We start from the raw sequence: 16,532 nt of genomic DNA on the forward strand, positions 1-16,532 counted from the left end.
CTAACCCTAACCAATACCCCCATAGCCTAACACACACTGTAGCCATACCCCCCTAACCCACCCCTTCCACAGCCTAACCCTAACTGCCCCTCACCCACAGTCTAACCCTAACCCCTCCCCCGCAGTCTAACCCTAACACCTCCCTGCAGCCCAACCCGAACCTCCCTGCAGCCTATCCCGTAACGTTTACCACCCACCCCCACCGCAACCTAATCCAATCCACATGCAATGTCTTTGAGATTTTGATTTCTCAGATGTATAAAACTCAGAATCAGGCCCTTATGGCTGGTCAGTATCAGTATTTTAGGTTGTCAGGATACCTAGAAGGCACTAATTATCTAGGTCCAGTCCATCATGTCAATCTCTTTGAGAAGTGACAACACATCATTTGTGCTGGACAAAGAGTCTGAGATTTCCAGATTCAAGTCGCTGTTAGTTAGTGAGGAGGCTCCGGTGCTGTAACTCATCTCATGCAGCAGACGCATCACCACAGGTGTGATCTACAGGGACAGAAAAAGGACACTAAGATCTGTCACATGCATTGCATACATGCTGCAAAATGAGTCATACGAGGCGGACGTGACATAAAACGTGGAGCTTGGAGCTCACATATGGGCCGATGTTGGTCATCAAATGGGCATAAGTTACTCAAAAATAAGAAATAAGAAAAGTGTTTTTTCACCCATTTGCAGAGCAATGCACATCTTGAGATGTGAATGCCTCTTTAAGGCATTCGCAGCGCGGTCCTGCTACAGCACGCTGCTAAAAGTGGCAAAGCTGTAACGGGACACATCTGTACATCATGCCAGCAACACTGCTGGGGATCACGGACATGGTGTACTAGAACCCTACGATACAGTGGGCCACGCAGTAGAGATGAGCGGGTTCGGTTTCTCTGAATCCGAACCCGCACGAACTTCATGTTTTTTTCACGGGTCCGAGCAGACTCGGATCCTCCCGCCTTGCTCGGTTAACCCGAGCGCGCACCGAACGTCATCATGACGCTGTCGGATTCTCGCGAGACTCGGATTCTATATAAGGAGCCGCGCGTCGCCGCCATTTTCACACGTGCATTGAGATTGATAGGGAGAGGACGTGGCTGGCGTCCTCTCCATTTAGATTAGGTTGAGAGAGAGAGAGAGAGAGAGAGATTGACCTGAGGCTGTGATACTGTAGAAGAGAGTGCAGAGTTTAGTGACTGACGACCACAGTGACCACCAGACAGTGCAGTTGTTTGTTTTATTTAATATATCCGTTCTCTGCCTGAAAAAAACGATACACACAGTGACTCAGTCACATACCATATCTGTGTGCACTGCTCAGCCCAGTGTGCTGCATCAATGTATATATATATCTGACTGTGCTCAGCTCACACAGCTTATAATTGTGGGGGAGACTGGGGAGCACTGCAGTTGCCAGTTATAGGTTATAGCAGGAGCCAGGAGTACATAATATTATATTAAAATTAAACAGTGCACACTTTTGCTGCAGGAGTGCCACTGCCAGTGTGACTAGTGACCAGTGACCTGACCACCAGTATATATAATATTAGTAGTATACTATCTCTTTATCAACCAGTCTATATTAGCAGCAGACACAGTACAGTGCGGTAGTTCACGGCTGTGGCTACCTCTGTGTCGGCACTCGGCAGCCCGTCCATAATTGTATATACCACCTAACCGTGGTTTTTTTTTTCTTTCTTTATAGTCATACTAGTTACGAGTATACTATCTCTTTATCAACCAGTCTATATTAGCAGCAGACACAGTACAGTGCGGTAGTTCACGGCTGTGGCTACCTCTGTGTCGGCACTCGGCAGCCCGTCCATAATTGTATATACCACCTAACCGTGGTTTTTTTTTCTTTCTTTATACATACATACTAGTTACGAGTATACTATCTCTTTATCAACCAGTCTATATTAGCAGCAGACACAGTACAGTGCGGTAGTTCACGGCTGTGGCTACCTCTGTGTCGGCACTCGGCAGCCCGTCCATAATTGTATATACCACCCCTAACCGTGGTTTTTTTTTCTTTCTTTATACATACATACTAGTTACGAGTATACTATCTCTTTATCAACCGTCTATATTAGCAGCAGACACAGTACAGTGCGGTAGTTCACGGCTGTGGCTACCCTCTGTGTCGGCACTTCGGCAGCCCGTCCATAATTGTATATACCACCTAACCGTGGTTTTTCTTTCTTTCTTTATACATACATACTAGTTACGAGTATACTATCTCTTTATCAACCAGTCTATATATTAGCAGCAGACACAGTACAGTGCGGTAGTTCACGGCTGTGGCTACCTCTGTGTCGGCACTCGGCGAGCCCGTCCATAATTGTATTACCACCTAACCGTGGTTTTTTTTTCTTTCTTTATACATACATACTAGTTACGAGTATACTATCTCTTTATCAACCAGTCTATATATTAGCAGCAGACACAGTACAGTGCGGTAAGTTCACGGCTGTGGCTACCTCTGTGTCGGCACTCGGCAGCCCGTCCATAATTGTATATACCACCTAACCGTGTTTTTTTTTTCTTTCTTTATACATACATACTAGTTACGAGTATACTATCTCTTTATCAACCAGTCTATATTAGCAGCAGACACAGTACAGTGCGGTAGTTCACGGCTGTGGCTACCTCTGTGTCGGCACTCGGCAGCCCGTCCATAATTGTATATACCACCTAACCGTGGTTTTTTTTTCTTTCTTTATACATACATACTAGTTACGAGTATACTATCTCTTTATCAACCAGTCTATATATTAGCAGCAGACACAGTACAGTGCGGTAGTTCACGGCTGTGGCTACCTCTGTGTCGGCACTCGGCAGCCCGTCCATAATTGTATATACCACCTAACCGTGGTTTTTTTTTCTTTCTTTATAGTCATACTAGTTACGAGTATACTATCTCTTTATCAACCAGTCTATATTAGCAGCAGACACAGTACAGTGCGGTAGTTCACGGCTGTGGCTACCTCTGTGTCGGCACTCGGCAGCCCGTCCATAATTGTATATACCACCTAACCGTGGTTTTTTTTTCTTTCTTTATACATACATACTAGTTACGAGTATACTATCTCTTTATCAACCAGTCTATATTAGCAGCAGACACAGTACAGTGCGGTAGTTCACGGCTGTGGCTACCTCTGTGTCGGCACTCGGCAGCCCGTCCATAATTGTATATACCACCTAACCGTGGTTTTTTTTTCTTTCTTTATACATACATACTAGTTACGAGTATACTATCTCTTTATCAACCAGTCTATATATTAGCAGCAGACACAGTACAGTGCGGTAGTTCACGGCTGTGGCTACCTCTGTGTCGGCACTCGGCAGCCCGTCCATAATTGTATATACCACCTAACCGTGGTTTTTTTTTCTTTCTTTATACATACATACTAGTTACGAGTATACTATCTCTTTATCAACCAGTCTATATATTAGCAGCAGACACAGTACAGTGCGGTAGTTCACGGCTGTGGCTACCTCTGTGTCGGCACTCGGCAGCCCGTCCATAATTGTATATACCACCTAACCGTGGTTTTTTTTTCTTTCTTTATACATACATACTAGTTACGAGTATACTATCTCTTTATCAACCAGTCTATATTAGCAGCAGACACAGTACAGTGCGGTAGTTCACGGCTGTGGCTACCTCTGTGTCGGCACTCGGCAGCCCGTCCATAATTGTATATACCACCTAACCGTGGTTTTTTTTTCTTTCTTTATACATACATACTAGTTACGAGTATACTATCTCTTTATCAACCAGTCTATATATTAGCAGCAGACACAGTACAGTGCGGTAGTTCACGGCTGTGGCTACCTCTGTGTCGGCACTCGGCAGCCCGTCCATAATTGTATATACCACCTAACCGTGGTTTTTTTTTCTTTCTTTATAGTCATACTAGTTACGAGTATACTATCTCTTTATCAACCAGTCTATATTAGCAGCAGACACAGTACAGTACGGTAGTTCACGGCTGTGGCTACCTCTGTGTCTGCACTCGGCAGGCAGTCCATAATTGTATACTAGTATCCATCTCCATTGTTTACCTGAGGTGCCTTTTAGTTGTGCCTATTAAAATATGGAGAACAAAAATGTTGAGGTTCCAAAATTAGGGAAAGATCAAGATCCACTTCCACCTCGTGCTGAAGCTGCTGCCACTAGTCATGGCCGAGACGATGAAATGCCAGCAACGTCGTCTGCCAAGGCCGATGCCCAATGTCATAGTACAGAGCATGTCAAATCCAAAACACCAAATATCAGAAAAAAAAGGACTCCAAAACCTAAAATAAAATTGTCGGAGGAGAAGCGTAAACTTGCCATAATGCCATTTACGACACGGAGTGGCAAGGAACGGCTGAGGCCCTGGCCTATGTTCATGGCTAGTGGTTCAGCTTCACATGAGGATGGAAGCACTCAGCCTCTCGCTAGAAAAATGAAAAGACTCAAGCTGGCAAAAGCAGCACAGCAAAGAACTGTGCATTCTTCGAAATCCCAAATCCACAAGGAGAGTCCAATTGTGTCGGTTGCGATGCCTGACCTTCCCAACACTGGACGTGAAGAGCATGCGCCTTCCACCATTTGCACGCCCCCTGCAAGTGCTGGAAGGAGCACCCGCAGTCCAGTTCCTGATAGTCAGATTGAAGATGTCAGTGTTGAAGTACACCAGGATGAGGAGGATATGGGTGTTGCTGGCGCTGGGGAGGAAATTGACCAGGAGGATTCTGATGGTGAGGTGGTTTGTTTAAGTCAGGCACCCGGGGAGACACCTGTTGTCCGTGGGAGGAATATGGCCGTTGACATGCCAGGTGAAAATACCAAAAAAATCAGCTCTTCGGTGTGGAGGTATTTCACCAGAAATGCGGACAACAGGTGTCAAGCCGTGTGTTCCCTTTGTCAAGCTGTAATAAGTAGGGGTAAGGACGTTAACCACCTCGGAACATCCTCCCTTATACGTCACCTGCAGCGCATTCATAATAAGTCAGTGACAAGTTCAAAAACTTTGGGTGACAGCGGAAGCAGTCCACTGACCAGTAAATCCCTTCCTCTTGTAACCAAGCTCACGCAAACCACCCCACCAACTCCCTCAGTGTCAATTTCCTCCTTCCCCAGGAATGCCAATAGTCCTGCAGGCCATGTCACTGGCAATTCTGACGAGTCCTCTCCTGCCTGGGATTCCTCCGATGCATCCTTGCGTGTAACGCCTACTGCTGCTGGCGCTGCTGTTGTTGCCGCTGGGAGTCGATGGTCATCCCAGAGGGGAAGTCGTAAGCCCACTTGTACTACTTCCAGTAAGCAATTGACTGTTCAACAGTCCTTTGCGAGGAAGATGAAATATCACAGCAGTCATCCTACTGCAAAGCGGATAACTGAGGCCTTGACAACTATGTTGGTGTTAGACGTGCGTCCGGTATCCGCCGTTAGTTCACAGGGAACTAGACAATTTATTGAGGCAGTGTGCCCCCGTTACCAAATACCATCTAGGTTCCACTTCTCTAGGCAGGCGATACCGAGAATGTACACGGACGTCAGAAAAAGACTCACCAGTGTCCTAAAAAATGCAGTTGTACCCAATGTGCACTTAACCACGGACATGTGGACAAGTGGAGCAGGGCAGGGTCAGGACTATATGACTGTGACAGCCCACTGGGTAGATGTATGGACTCCCGCCGCAAGAACAGCAGCGGCGGCACCAGTAGCAGCATCTCGCAAACGCCAACTCTTTCCTAGGCAGGCTACGCTTTGTATCACCGCTTTCCAGAATACGCACACAGCTGAAAACCTCTTACGGCAACTGAGGAAGATCATCGCGGAATGGCTTACCCCAATTGGACTCTCCTGTGGATTTGTGGCATCGGACAACGCCAGCAATATTGTGTGTGCATTAAATATGGGCAAATTCCAGCACGTCCCATGTTTTGCACATACCTTGAATTTGGTGGTGCAGAATTTTTTTAAAAACGACAGGGGCGTGCAAGAGATGCTGTCGGTGGCCAGAAGAATTGCGGGACACTTTCGGCGTACAGGCACCACGTACAGAAGACTGGAGCACCACCAAAAACTACTGAACCTGCCCTGCCATCATCTGAAGCAAGAAGTGGTAACGAGGTGGAATTCAACCCTCTATATGCTTCAGAGGTTGGAGGAGCAGCAAAAGGCCATTCAAGCCTATACAATTGAGCACGATATAGTAGGTGGAATGCACCTGTCTCAAGCGCAGTGGAGAATGATTTCAACGTTGTGCAAGGTTCTGATGCCCTTTGAACTTGCCACACGTGAAGTCAGTTCAGACACTGCCAGCCTGAGTCAGGTCATTCCCCTCATCAGGCTTTTGCAGAAGAAGCTGGAGACATTGAAGGAGGAGCTAACACGGAGCGATTCCGCTAGGCATGTGGGACTTGTGGATGGAGCCCTTAATTCGCTTAACAAGGATTCACGGGTGGTCAATCTGTTGAAATCAGAGCACTACATTTTGGCCACCGTGCTCGATCCTAGATTTAAAGCCTACCTTGGATCTCTCTTTCCGGCAGACACAAGTCTGCTGGGGTTGAAAGACCTGCTGGTGACAAAATTGTCAAGTCAAGCGGAACGCGACCTGTCAACATCTCCTCCTTCACATTCTCCCGCAACTGGGGGTGCGAGGAAAAGGCTCAGAATTCCGAGCCCACCCGCTGGCGGTGATGCAGGGCAGTCTGGAGCGACTGCTGATGCTGACATCTGGTCCGGACTGAAGGACCTGACAACGATTACGGACATGTCGTCTACTGTCACTGCATATGATTCTCTCAACATTGATAGAATGGTGGAGGATTATATGAGTGACCGCATCCAAGTAGGCACGTCACACAGTCCGTACTTATACTGGCAGGAAAAAGAGGCAATTTGGAGGCCCTTGCACAAACTGGCTTTATTCTACCTAAGTTGCCCTCCCACAAGTGTGTACTCCGAAAGAGTGTTTAGTGCCGCCCCTCACCTTGTCAGCAATCGGCGTACGAGGTTACATCCAGAAAATGTGGAGAAGATGATGTTCATTAAAATGAATTATAATCAATTCCTCCGCGGAGACATTGACCAGCAGCAATTGCCTCCACAAAGTACACAGGGAGCTGAGATGGTGGATTCCAGTGGGGACGAATTGATAATCTGTGAGGAGGGGGATGTACACGGTGATATATCGGAGGGTGATGATGAGGTGGACATCTTGCCTCTGTAGAGCCAGTTTGTGCAAGGAGAGATTAATTGCTTCTTTTTTGGGGGGGTCCAAACCAACCCGTCATATCAGTCACAGTCGTGTGGCAGACCCTGTCACTGAAATGATGGGTTGGTTAAAGTGTGCATGTCCTGTTTTGTTTATACAACATAAGGGTGGGTGGGAGGGCCCAAGGACAATTCCATCTTGCACCTCTTTTTTCTTTTCTTTTTCTTTGCATCATGTGCTGATTGGGGAGGGTTTTTTGGAAGGGACATCCTGCGTGACACTGCAGTGCCACTCCTAAATGGGCCCGGTGTTTGTGTCGGCCACTAGGGTCGCTAATCTTACTCACACAGTCAGCTACCTCATTGCGCCTCTTTTTTTCTTTGCGTCATGTGCTGTTTGGGGAGGGTTTTTTGGAAGGGACATCCTGCGTGACACTGCAGTGCCACTCCTAGATGGGCCCGGTGTTTGTGTCGGCCACTAGGGTCGCTAATCTTACTCACACAGCTACCTCATTGCGCCTCTTTTTTTCTTTGCGTCATGTGCTGTTTGGGGAGGGTTTTTTGGAAGGGACATCCTGCGTGACACTGCAGTGCCACTCCTAGATGGGCCCGGTGTTTGTGTCGGCCACTAGGGTCGCTAATCTTACTCACACAGCTACCTCATTGCGCCTCTTTTTTTCTTTGCGTCATGTGCTGTTTGGGGAGGGTTTTTTGGAAGGGCCATCCTGCGTGACACTGCAGTGCCACTCCTAGATGGGCCCGGTGTTTGTGTCGGCCACTAGGGTCGCTAATCTTACTCACACAGCTACCTCATTGCGCCTCTTTTTTTCTTTGCGTCATGTGCTGTTTGGGGAGGCTTTTTTGGAAGGGACATCCTGCGTGACACTGCAGTGCCACTCCTAGATGGGCCCGGTGTTTGTGTCGGCCACTAGGGTCGCTTATCTTACTCACACAGCGACCTCGGTGCAAATTTTAGGACTAAAAATAATATTGTGAGGTGTGAGGTATTCAGAATAGACTGAAAATGAGTGTAAATTATGGTTTTTGAGGTTAATAATACTTTGGGATCAAAATGACCCCCAAATTCTATGATTTAAGCTGTTTTTTAGTGTTTTTTGAAAAAAACACCCGAATCCAAAACACACCCGAATCCGACAAAAAAAATTCGGTGAGGTTTTGCCAAAACGCGTTCGAACCCAAAACACGGCCGCGGAACCGAACCCAAAACCAAAACACAAAACCCGAAAAATTTCAGGCGCTCATCTCTACCACGCAGGGCAATGTTTGTGACACTGTGTGCAGTCCCCTGGGTAATGGCCCTGTCCGCCTCACCTATGAGCCGCTCTTTATGGGGGAGATGTATCAAGCCTTCTAAAGAGTTTAGAATTGCACAAGCAGAAAAATTGCCCATAGCAACCAATCAATCAGCTTCTACCTATCATTTAATAAAGTGTATTTTATAAACGCTAGCTAGAATCTGATTGGTTGCTAGTGGCAACAATTTCTCCTGTCTGTTCTCGACACCTTAGAAGGCTTGATACGTTTCCCCCACAGTAATGACTTACCTGCACCATGATGCATTTCTTGTCCCATGGAATGATATCTGGCCACTTTTCTCCAATACAAATCCATATCTTATATTGTGGAGATTCGTTGCTCCTACGTTCAATAAACGCAATCAGTTCTGGCAGGAAGCAAGATGAGAAATGTCACTTCCATATGGCAGAGCTGTACGCTACGGTAATGCACATTCCAGCAGGGGAATAGAGGAGAACTACGTGCTGCCAAGTACTTCAGTACTGCTGTATGGTGCGAGGTGTCTACGAGAGTAAGACGCTGAGAGGTGGGGGAATGGGTGCAATCCCTATGTCTGGGGTTATGCTACACCAGTGATGGCTAACCTTGACACTCCAGCTGTTGTTGAACTACACATCCCAGCATGCCCTGCATCAGTTTTAGCATGGCCAAATAACAAAACTGTAGCAGTGCATGCTGGGATGTGTAGTTCAACAACAGCTGGAGTGTCGAGGTTAGCCATCACTGTGCTACACTTTACCTTCTGTAATTCATATGTGGAAAATAACTCTCTGGTGCCAAGGCAAAAAACAAGCATGACATTCTCCCATAACCAACGCCTAGGCAAACTCTAATGTACATGGTGTTAGTGACACACATTGGTATGTCCACTTTGCGCTATCCATGGCCTCCGTCTAGGGTGAATTATTTCCATGTATTTCTACTATAGACAGTGCTTGTATCAGTGCAGTCTCTTTTCTCTTGGAGAGGAGAGTGCTCCTGCGCTGTCTCCTTCTCCTCTCAGTGACCCGGGGATATCGTCACTGCGCATGAGCGACCAGGCGTTTGTCACTGTGCTGGGTGACATGGTGCTGCACGGCTGTGCAGTGCTTAGCTCACAGAGGTGACCCCATATACCGCTATTATAGTCACCGCTGTGTACCTGCATTACCATTGTGTATGTACCACTGTTACTAATAAACCTGCAAGCCTGGTTAAGGAACTACTGTGTGACCTAGGGACCATTTATCATAGATCGCATATTCACACTCATGATCGTATTGCAATAGCTGCAGGGGCCAGTATGGGGAATGCTCTGCATTCCAGATATTGGAAAAATCTGGCAGCATTGCATCCCCCATAAAAACCTATGAGGGATGCGGCTGCTGCAGGAATGGAGGGAATCCCGGAGATACCTGCTGCGATCCCTCCTTCTTACACAATATTTGTGGCTAGCCCCTCAAAACGGGTGTTTTCGAGGACAATATGTAAATATTGTTTGATAAATGGGCCCCCTAATCTCCATTCCACATTCCACTGGCACCTATTGTATCCATACAAAGACAAGGGTGCAGGTGCACAATTCAAACACTACCAACTGATTAATAATAATCATTGCAATAAAACTTTGCATTTTAAGCCAGTCCCTAACATATTGAGGGGTACATGTCTAGGGTGCGGGGCACCCCAAACCCAAGCAGTCGAGTCACCCCAGGGCAACACTAGAGTGAAAAAATATATAGTGAAAAGGGTGAAGATAGGTTAGTGGGAGAGGCTGTTGAAAAACAGCAGTGGTAAAATAGTGAGAGGTAACGTGGTGAGAAATAAAGTAGTGAGAAGTAAAGGTCGGAAATGAGACACATTGAAACAACACACACACACACATCAGGGATGAAAGGAAAAACAAAATTAAGTGTTAACCTGTGCTGCTCCTGAGGCCAACCAGCCACGGCAGTCCAGGGGGACCTGCGGCCCAGAAACCCACCCCCCATCTGACAAACTAATATACATTTGTGCAGGACTCACCTTGCTAGACTTATACCCTCCCAATATGTCAGGTACTTGCTCGATTAATGATGTCGCCTGGACGCAGCGGGCAAGCCATTATTTATGGCCATAACTATGCGAAGAACCTCGTTCAAAATGCAAAATGTTATTGCAATGATTATTATAGTGTTTGAATTGTGCACCTGCAACCTTGTCTTTGTATGCAGTACTGAAAGGTCTCTGCAAGGTCGCACCTCTTATTACTGGTGTGCACCCCAGGATCCCTCCCCTGCATACCTATTGTAACCACCCAGGTTCTGCACCAATAGGTTACATCAATTATTTTTGGTCAATGAAAGCATTTAAATCTGAAGACCACATTGCACAGACCCCTAGTGCACGTGGTGTATAACATATTAGTTGATGATGGTGATCTGTTTTACCACATTTGGCTTCCAAAACATAGCAAGCGTTGGCATTGTTAAAAATTAGAATGAGGATATACAGAAGGAAGCTGTAGGGCAGGCACGTGGGGCAAATACATTACTTAACAATCCAGGAAACACAGAACTTATTGTTACGCTTCATGTTATTATCTTACTGCTATAGCAGAGAGCTAAGAATAGAACCAGTGACTGATCAGGGCGATGACCCCCTGTAACACACACACCCTTTTTGTGTGATCTGGCGGAGTAGTCTGGCCCATGTGCCCCTGGTGAAGCCAACACTGGCTGCGGCAATGGGATTCACTACTCCGCCAAGTGACATGGAAAAAGTTTGTCTTTTACAGGGGGTGATCACCCGAAAGGACCACTCTGGATCCATCACTGAATAGGATCAGCCCCTCTAGCAAACTATCTAAAGTGGATAAGTTAAGGTGTGGCCCATAGAAGCCAGAATCTAGCTATCATTTTATAGAATCTAACTTCTAGGGGCTGCAGCCGATGCAGTCCCTAGAAGTCAATATGTTCTCTACCACCCCATTCTTAAGCCCCACTGTGACACTCTGACATGGTTATCCTATTAACTTGGATTTATGGGGATATATGTGGCTATATAGGTACCATCACCCATATACTGGAGACAACCTAGGTGAGACACCTACATTTTCCCTAAAAGAATCCTCACTTCTCACTAGCCGGCACAGTGCAGCTGAAAGGGTTAACAGCTTCCCCTTGCTTAGGTTGCTAGGCAACGCCAGCAACTAAAGGACAGCAACTTGTGGAGCGCTAGGTCCCAGGTGCAGACCTGCAGAGCAGGAGGAATCAAAGCTGCTGATTGGGTGGTGCAGAGCGGGAAGAGTAGGAGGCGGAGTCTCCACTGAGAGTTCCCTGTGGTGATCTGAGGAGACAGCAGGGAGGAACGCTGCTGGTCTGCCCCGCTGTGAGGAGGAGGAGAGGGCGATCTGCCCATCATGCGCAGTGGTGTGAGAGAGCCCGGTTGTGAGAGAGCACCGTGGAGAGGAATCATTGGGTCCACTTGACAGAGCATCCCTGCAAACACCGGGGGGACGGTGAGGAGTGAGAGCTGTGGAAAACAAGACAGGGAATTGGAAAGAAGGGGCAACGTGTAACCTGTGTCCACCGGTCAGCGTGAGGAGTAAAACACCTGACTTGGGGAATTGCAGACTGTCAGTCACTGGGAGAGTTTGTGAGAGCCAAGTACCAGAGAACAGAAAGGGGAAAGAGAGAGGTACTTATGCAGTCAGTAACAACCAGGGCATGTAATAGGCAGCTTCAATTATCCTTATCAGCCAGCTAAACACAGGTTTCTAGTCAGAGAGAGACTTTATGCAGCCACCCAGCTAACATTTCTAAGTTTCCCAGTCAGAGAAACATTTCCTGTCAGTATATGGCTTTTACCCACACAGGACTGTATTGAACTTCCACTACCCTTCCATCCACACAGCCAGACAGTGTGAGCCTATGAGGAGAGACATCTCAGCTGTATTGTGACAAGGTGCTAGAGACTTATCAGTCACATTTAGGGACCCAGGCACAGCTACAGTGGTGGGCATTATAGCTCCAAGGCAACAAGCCTGTGTTCTTTACATCGCAGCCCCAACCTTAGGAACAGAGTCATACATAACAGGAGCTACTTTCACTTATACAGTTGGAGTCTGATAAAAGCCTCTGTTGAGGAAATCCTTCCTGCCGTTATTTCTGCTACAGTTTGTGCTTCTCCCCCTTTACTGCTTAACCACACAGCTTCAGGAATTGCAGCTTCTCCTACACTTAATGCTAAAGTATTACTCTATTACAAGTCTGAACTGTCACCTGCATGCTGTTCTCTGCTATAGGATTTACACTGCTTATCCCTGCATGCCGCTTTCTACTGCAATAGAACTGAACGTATAACTGTCACCCTTATAAAGAGCTGCACTGCATTGTTCTGCCTCTTAATCCGCTTTGTCTGCTGAAAGAGCAGTTATCCCCTTAAGTCGCTGACTACAGCCAATTGGAACATTTAAATATTTAAGGGTTTTATTCTTACTTGGTAAAGGGCCTATAGTGAACAGAGCAGACTTTTATTTGGAAGGGCCCCAGATATAGGGACTGAGCTATAGAGAGCTCTAAACCCCACTCGGTGGGCATTTAGAACATTGCAAAGAACTATTCATTAACAGTGTTTAGTGTGCCACCCTGTGGACAGTTTAGGGTACTACAGCATTATTATTGAAAGTATATCTCGCCTGCATTGTTGTGATTATTGTTATGTAATGTTATATCACCAATTCTTGCAACGCTTAACCAAGTTAAACTCACAGTAGTGACCAGTTATTCTGCCTATCAAATAAATCTTTCTGTCACCGTCCTAACGCGTGGTGACTATTATGTTGGGTCCTTTGGGGTTAGGGTTCCTCGTCCCTCTGCCTAGGGTTCTAGCAGTGAGATCCGGTCCAGGAAGTGATCCCGGGTGTAGGATCCAGGTACGTCCACCTGCACAACACATCCACAGTACTTACCTGTTACACTACCCCCACTGCCGCCAGACTGAGGGGGACATTTACTAAGCAGTGATAAGTGCGGAGAAGTTGCCCATGGCAACCAATCAGCGCTGAAGTGACATCTATAATTTGCATACTATAAAATGATACAGAGCTGCTAATTGGTTGATGGGGCAACTTCTCCATTGGCTCACTTCTCCGCTCTTATCACTGCTTAGTAAATGTCCCCCTTAAGACATGCCTCCAAGTGACATCAGCCATCAATCACCAGAAGGGCAGGGAACCAGGAGGAGATCAGCCAGGCCCCCCAACCCCATCCCCCTCGGCAAGACAGGTAAGGAGCCATTGCTGGTCCACACAGGATTCAGTTATAATGCTGGCTTTCAGACTCCCGCGTTCAGGAACCCGACGCCAGAATCCCAACAGCTGACATATTTCCAACACTCGCCTGTAAATTCCTCTCGGTTGGTGGGTCCATGCCACCGCTCACCAATGGGCCCAAAGCACAGCGCACCCGCAAGGGGACTCGCTGCCTTGCTGCTGGAATACTGGCAGACGGGATGCTGCTGTCTGTATACTGACAGCTGGCATCCCGTCTGCTGGGATATCATCCCCATTCCATCCACACAGATGTCCTTAACCTGAGTAGCGGAGTACTGCATGTATGTGCAGTACTGTGACACTCTACACAGTGGCTTGCGTCAGGTCGTGCATCGCAATGATGTCATCCCACTGGGGTCACTGTGCAGACAGAGAGGAGAAGAACACAACGTAGCACCACACTTCTCTCCAACAAACCCAACCTCCATCCGCCAATGTCACCATACACCCAACTGTACTGCATACAATACTGCCCCTTGGTTCACCTTTGCTCCTTGCAGTTGGAAGCCTGGTGTTTAGGGGTGTATACACAGGTAGATATGTGTGTATGGATATTGGAGGTAGAATGCTCTCCATGAAAAGCCAAGGCCTGTCTCTAGTGAGGTGTGTAGTGCCTCGTTTGTTATTATAACTGTTTTGCGGTATTCATCAGAAAGCTCCCTTAGTCATTATGGTTCTTTGTAAAGTAGTTGAAAATGGAAAAAAAAGTATAAGATAATACCTGTAACAAACTGCTGCACACTATACAAAACAGAGTAGCTGGCTTTGTCGATTTCATTGGGGCTTATTGTTGTAGGCGTGTTGGTCATACTCCAATAGCTGTGACATTTGCCTGACCTATTGGCACAGATTGAGCCTCCTCGCACTTCCACCAGCGTTCCTTGTTCCAAATGTGTCAGAAGATTGTCAACTGCCTTAACCAGCGGCTGATTGGTGACTAATGTTCCAGGCGGCGGCAAAGCCACCTGACCTAAATAGGTGCCTGAAATGGGCTGTTTCCCAGAGGTGATGTAGAATCCACGTGGGTTTTTCACCAAGGTGCTTTCTACCAGGGTCCCTCGGTAGAAAATGTTGACTTCAAAATCAGTTTCTGTAGGAAACAGAGATACAAAACATTTATGCTGTACTGTGTAATGCAAGCAGGCAATCTAAAGGTAATTACAACTGCTACTGTCAAAATGACATGAAAATTGGCAGTGTTATTAGCAAATTGAATTAATGCCACCCATTATGCGCATCCTCCCCCATCGCCATGGGTACACCATGAAATTGCTGAAGCCAGGTCTGGTGGGGATGGGGTGGAGGGGCTTCAGTGGAGTGTTGGAGGAGGAGGGAGATAAAGCATTGACACCAGCATCCGAAGGGGAAAGGGTGGTGGGGGACGCGTCCTGGGCTGAGGGCTATTGCAGGACAGGAGAGATGCACACATCAGACACCATGCCAAGGAGCCAACGTGGCTTCTGTGTTGTATCTGCTTGTGTTGCTTAGTGGTAAATCTGCGACTGCGTCTCAGCACCCCCTCAAATCCGTGGCCAGGGCACGTGTCCCCCTAGCTCCCACCTAGTTGCGGCCCTGGTGTTAGGTAGATGTTAGGTAGATTAACTGTCACAGAGATAAGAGGTCTATTTATCGTGGGGGAAGATCCCTAAACGCCAGGATCAGACGCCAGGATCAGATGCAGTACGCAATACCAGGTCACACATGCTCAGAAGGGACCCTGACTGGGCAACAATGCGGTAAGTCTGTGCTTTCTGTTGCCGGCCAGCATCACCAGGTGATTTTCTAATTTAAAAAAGTATAGATACCTCAAAAAATATTTTATAATTCTGCAATGAACAGTGATAGAAAATAGGATGTGTGTGTGCGTGGGTGTGTGCCCAGGGTGTCCTAAGGGTGGCACTACAGCAGCAATAATGACTGCAGGGTGCTGTTCCAGGACCTTGCTAGCCAGATGCAGGGGCCGGTGGCACTGCGATTGAGCCTTTCCCGGGGCCCTGCTCGCACATCACTTGTTATGGCCCTGCATGTCACAACATCATTTAGATCATTTATTTGGACAACTTATTAGATCACTGTTAAGACCACTTTAAGGGATATGTTTTCTTCAGTACAGTTGGGAGTATGGTGTCCAATCCCGGGATCGGGATTCAATCCCGCGATTGGAAGCTCCAATCCCGGGGATTTAGGGATCAGCGTTGAGCATCCACAGGACGCTCAGATGCTGCCCGGCTTCCTTCTTCCGGCTCCCCAGCGCAGCGTGAGAGGTCACGCTGCTCCGTCACACGCCGCTGGGAGCCGCCAGGAGAGAGAGGAGGATGTTTCCCACCCGCCTGTCCCTGGTATATGGTAAATTAGGTGTGCGGGGCGGGGCGAGGGGGCGGACACATAGTTAAAAGCCAATCCCGGGTATCCCTGGATTGGCCATTTTTCAATCCCGATACCCGGGATTGAAAAAATGGCTCGGGATTGGCTTCCCTAGTTGGGAGTTACTATCACAAAAATAGTCTGCAAAATCTAACACAATAAGCAAATGTCAATAAAAAGAAAAACAAAAAAAAGAACAGAGCAAGTGATTATTGCCACTAAATTAAAATAAACAGGTGGCACTTCAAACCGTGCACCTCAGTGGAAGGTTGCGGATAATAATCCCCTCTTACAATACTTTGAATAAATGATTTTTCCGGGATGTAGTTATGGGATCAGC

At 47.2% G+C, this 16,532-nt stretch overlaps 1 protein-coding gene across 1 annotated transcript in view; it reads right to left on the minus strand.

Annotated features, from left to right (window-relative positions):
• Positions 1-203: 203 nt before the first annotated feature.
• The window catches only part of LOC134966089 (interferon regulatory factor 3-like), an 88,263-nt gene continuing 71,934 nt past the window's right edge, over positions 204-16,532 (minus strand). Inside the window, exons 8-10 of the mRNA XM_063942565.1 lie at positions 14,550-14,918; positions 8,784-8,902; positions 204-500 (exon numbers count right to left, since the gene is read on the minus strand). Coding sequence (XP_063798635.1) covers positions 339-500; positions 8,784-8,902; positions 14,550-14,918 — 650 coding nt within the window. The 3' untranslated portion in view covers positions 204-338. The remainder of the gene's footprint in view (positions 501-8,783; positions 8,903-14,549; positions 14,919-16,532) is intronic.

Source organism: Pseudophryne corroboree, chromosome 10 (assembly GCF_028390025.1).
Source record: "Pseudophryne corroboree isolate aPseCor3 chromosome 10, aPseCor3.hap2, whole genome shotgun sequence".
NCBI classification, from domain to species: Eukaryota; Metazoa; Chordata; class Amphibia; order Anura; family Myobatrachidae; genus Pseudophryne; species Pseudophryne corroboree.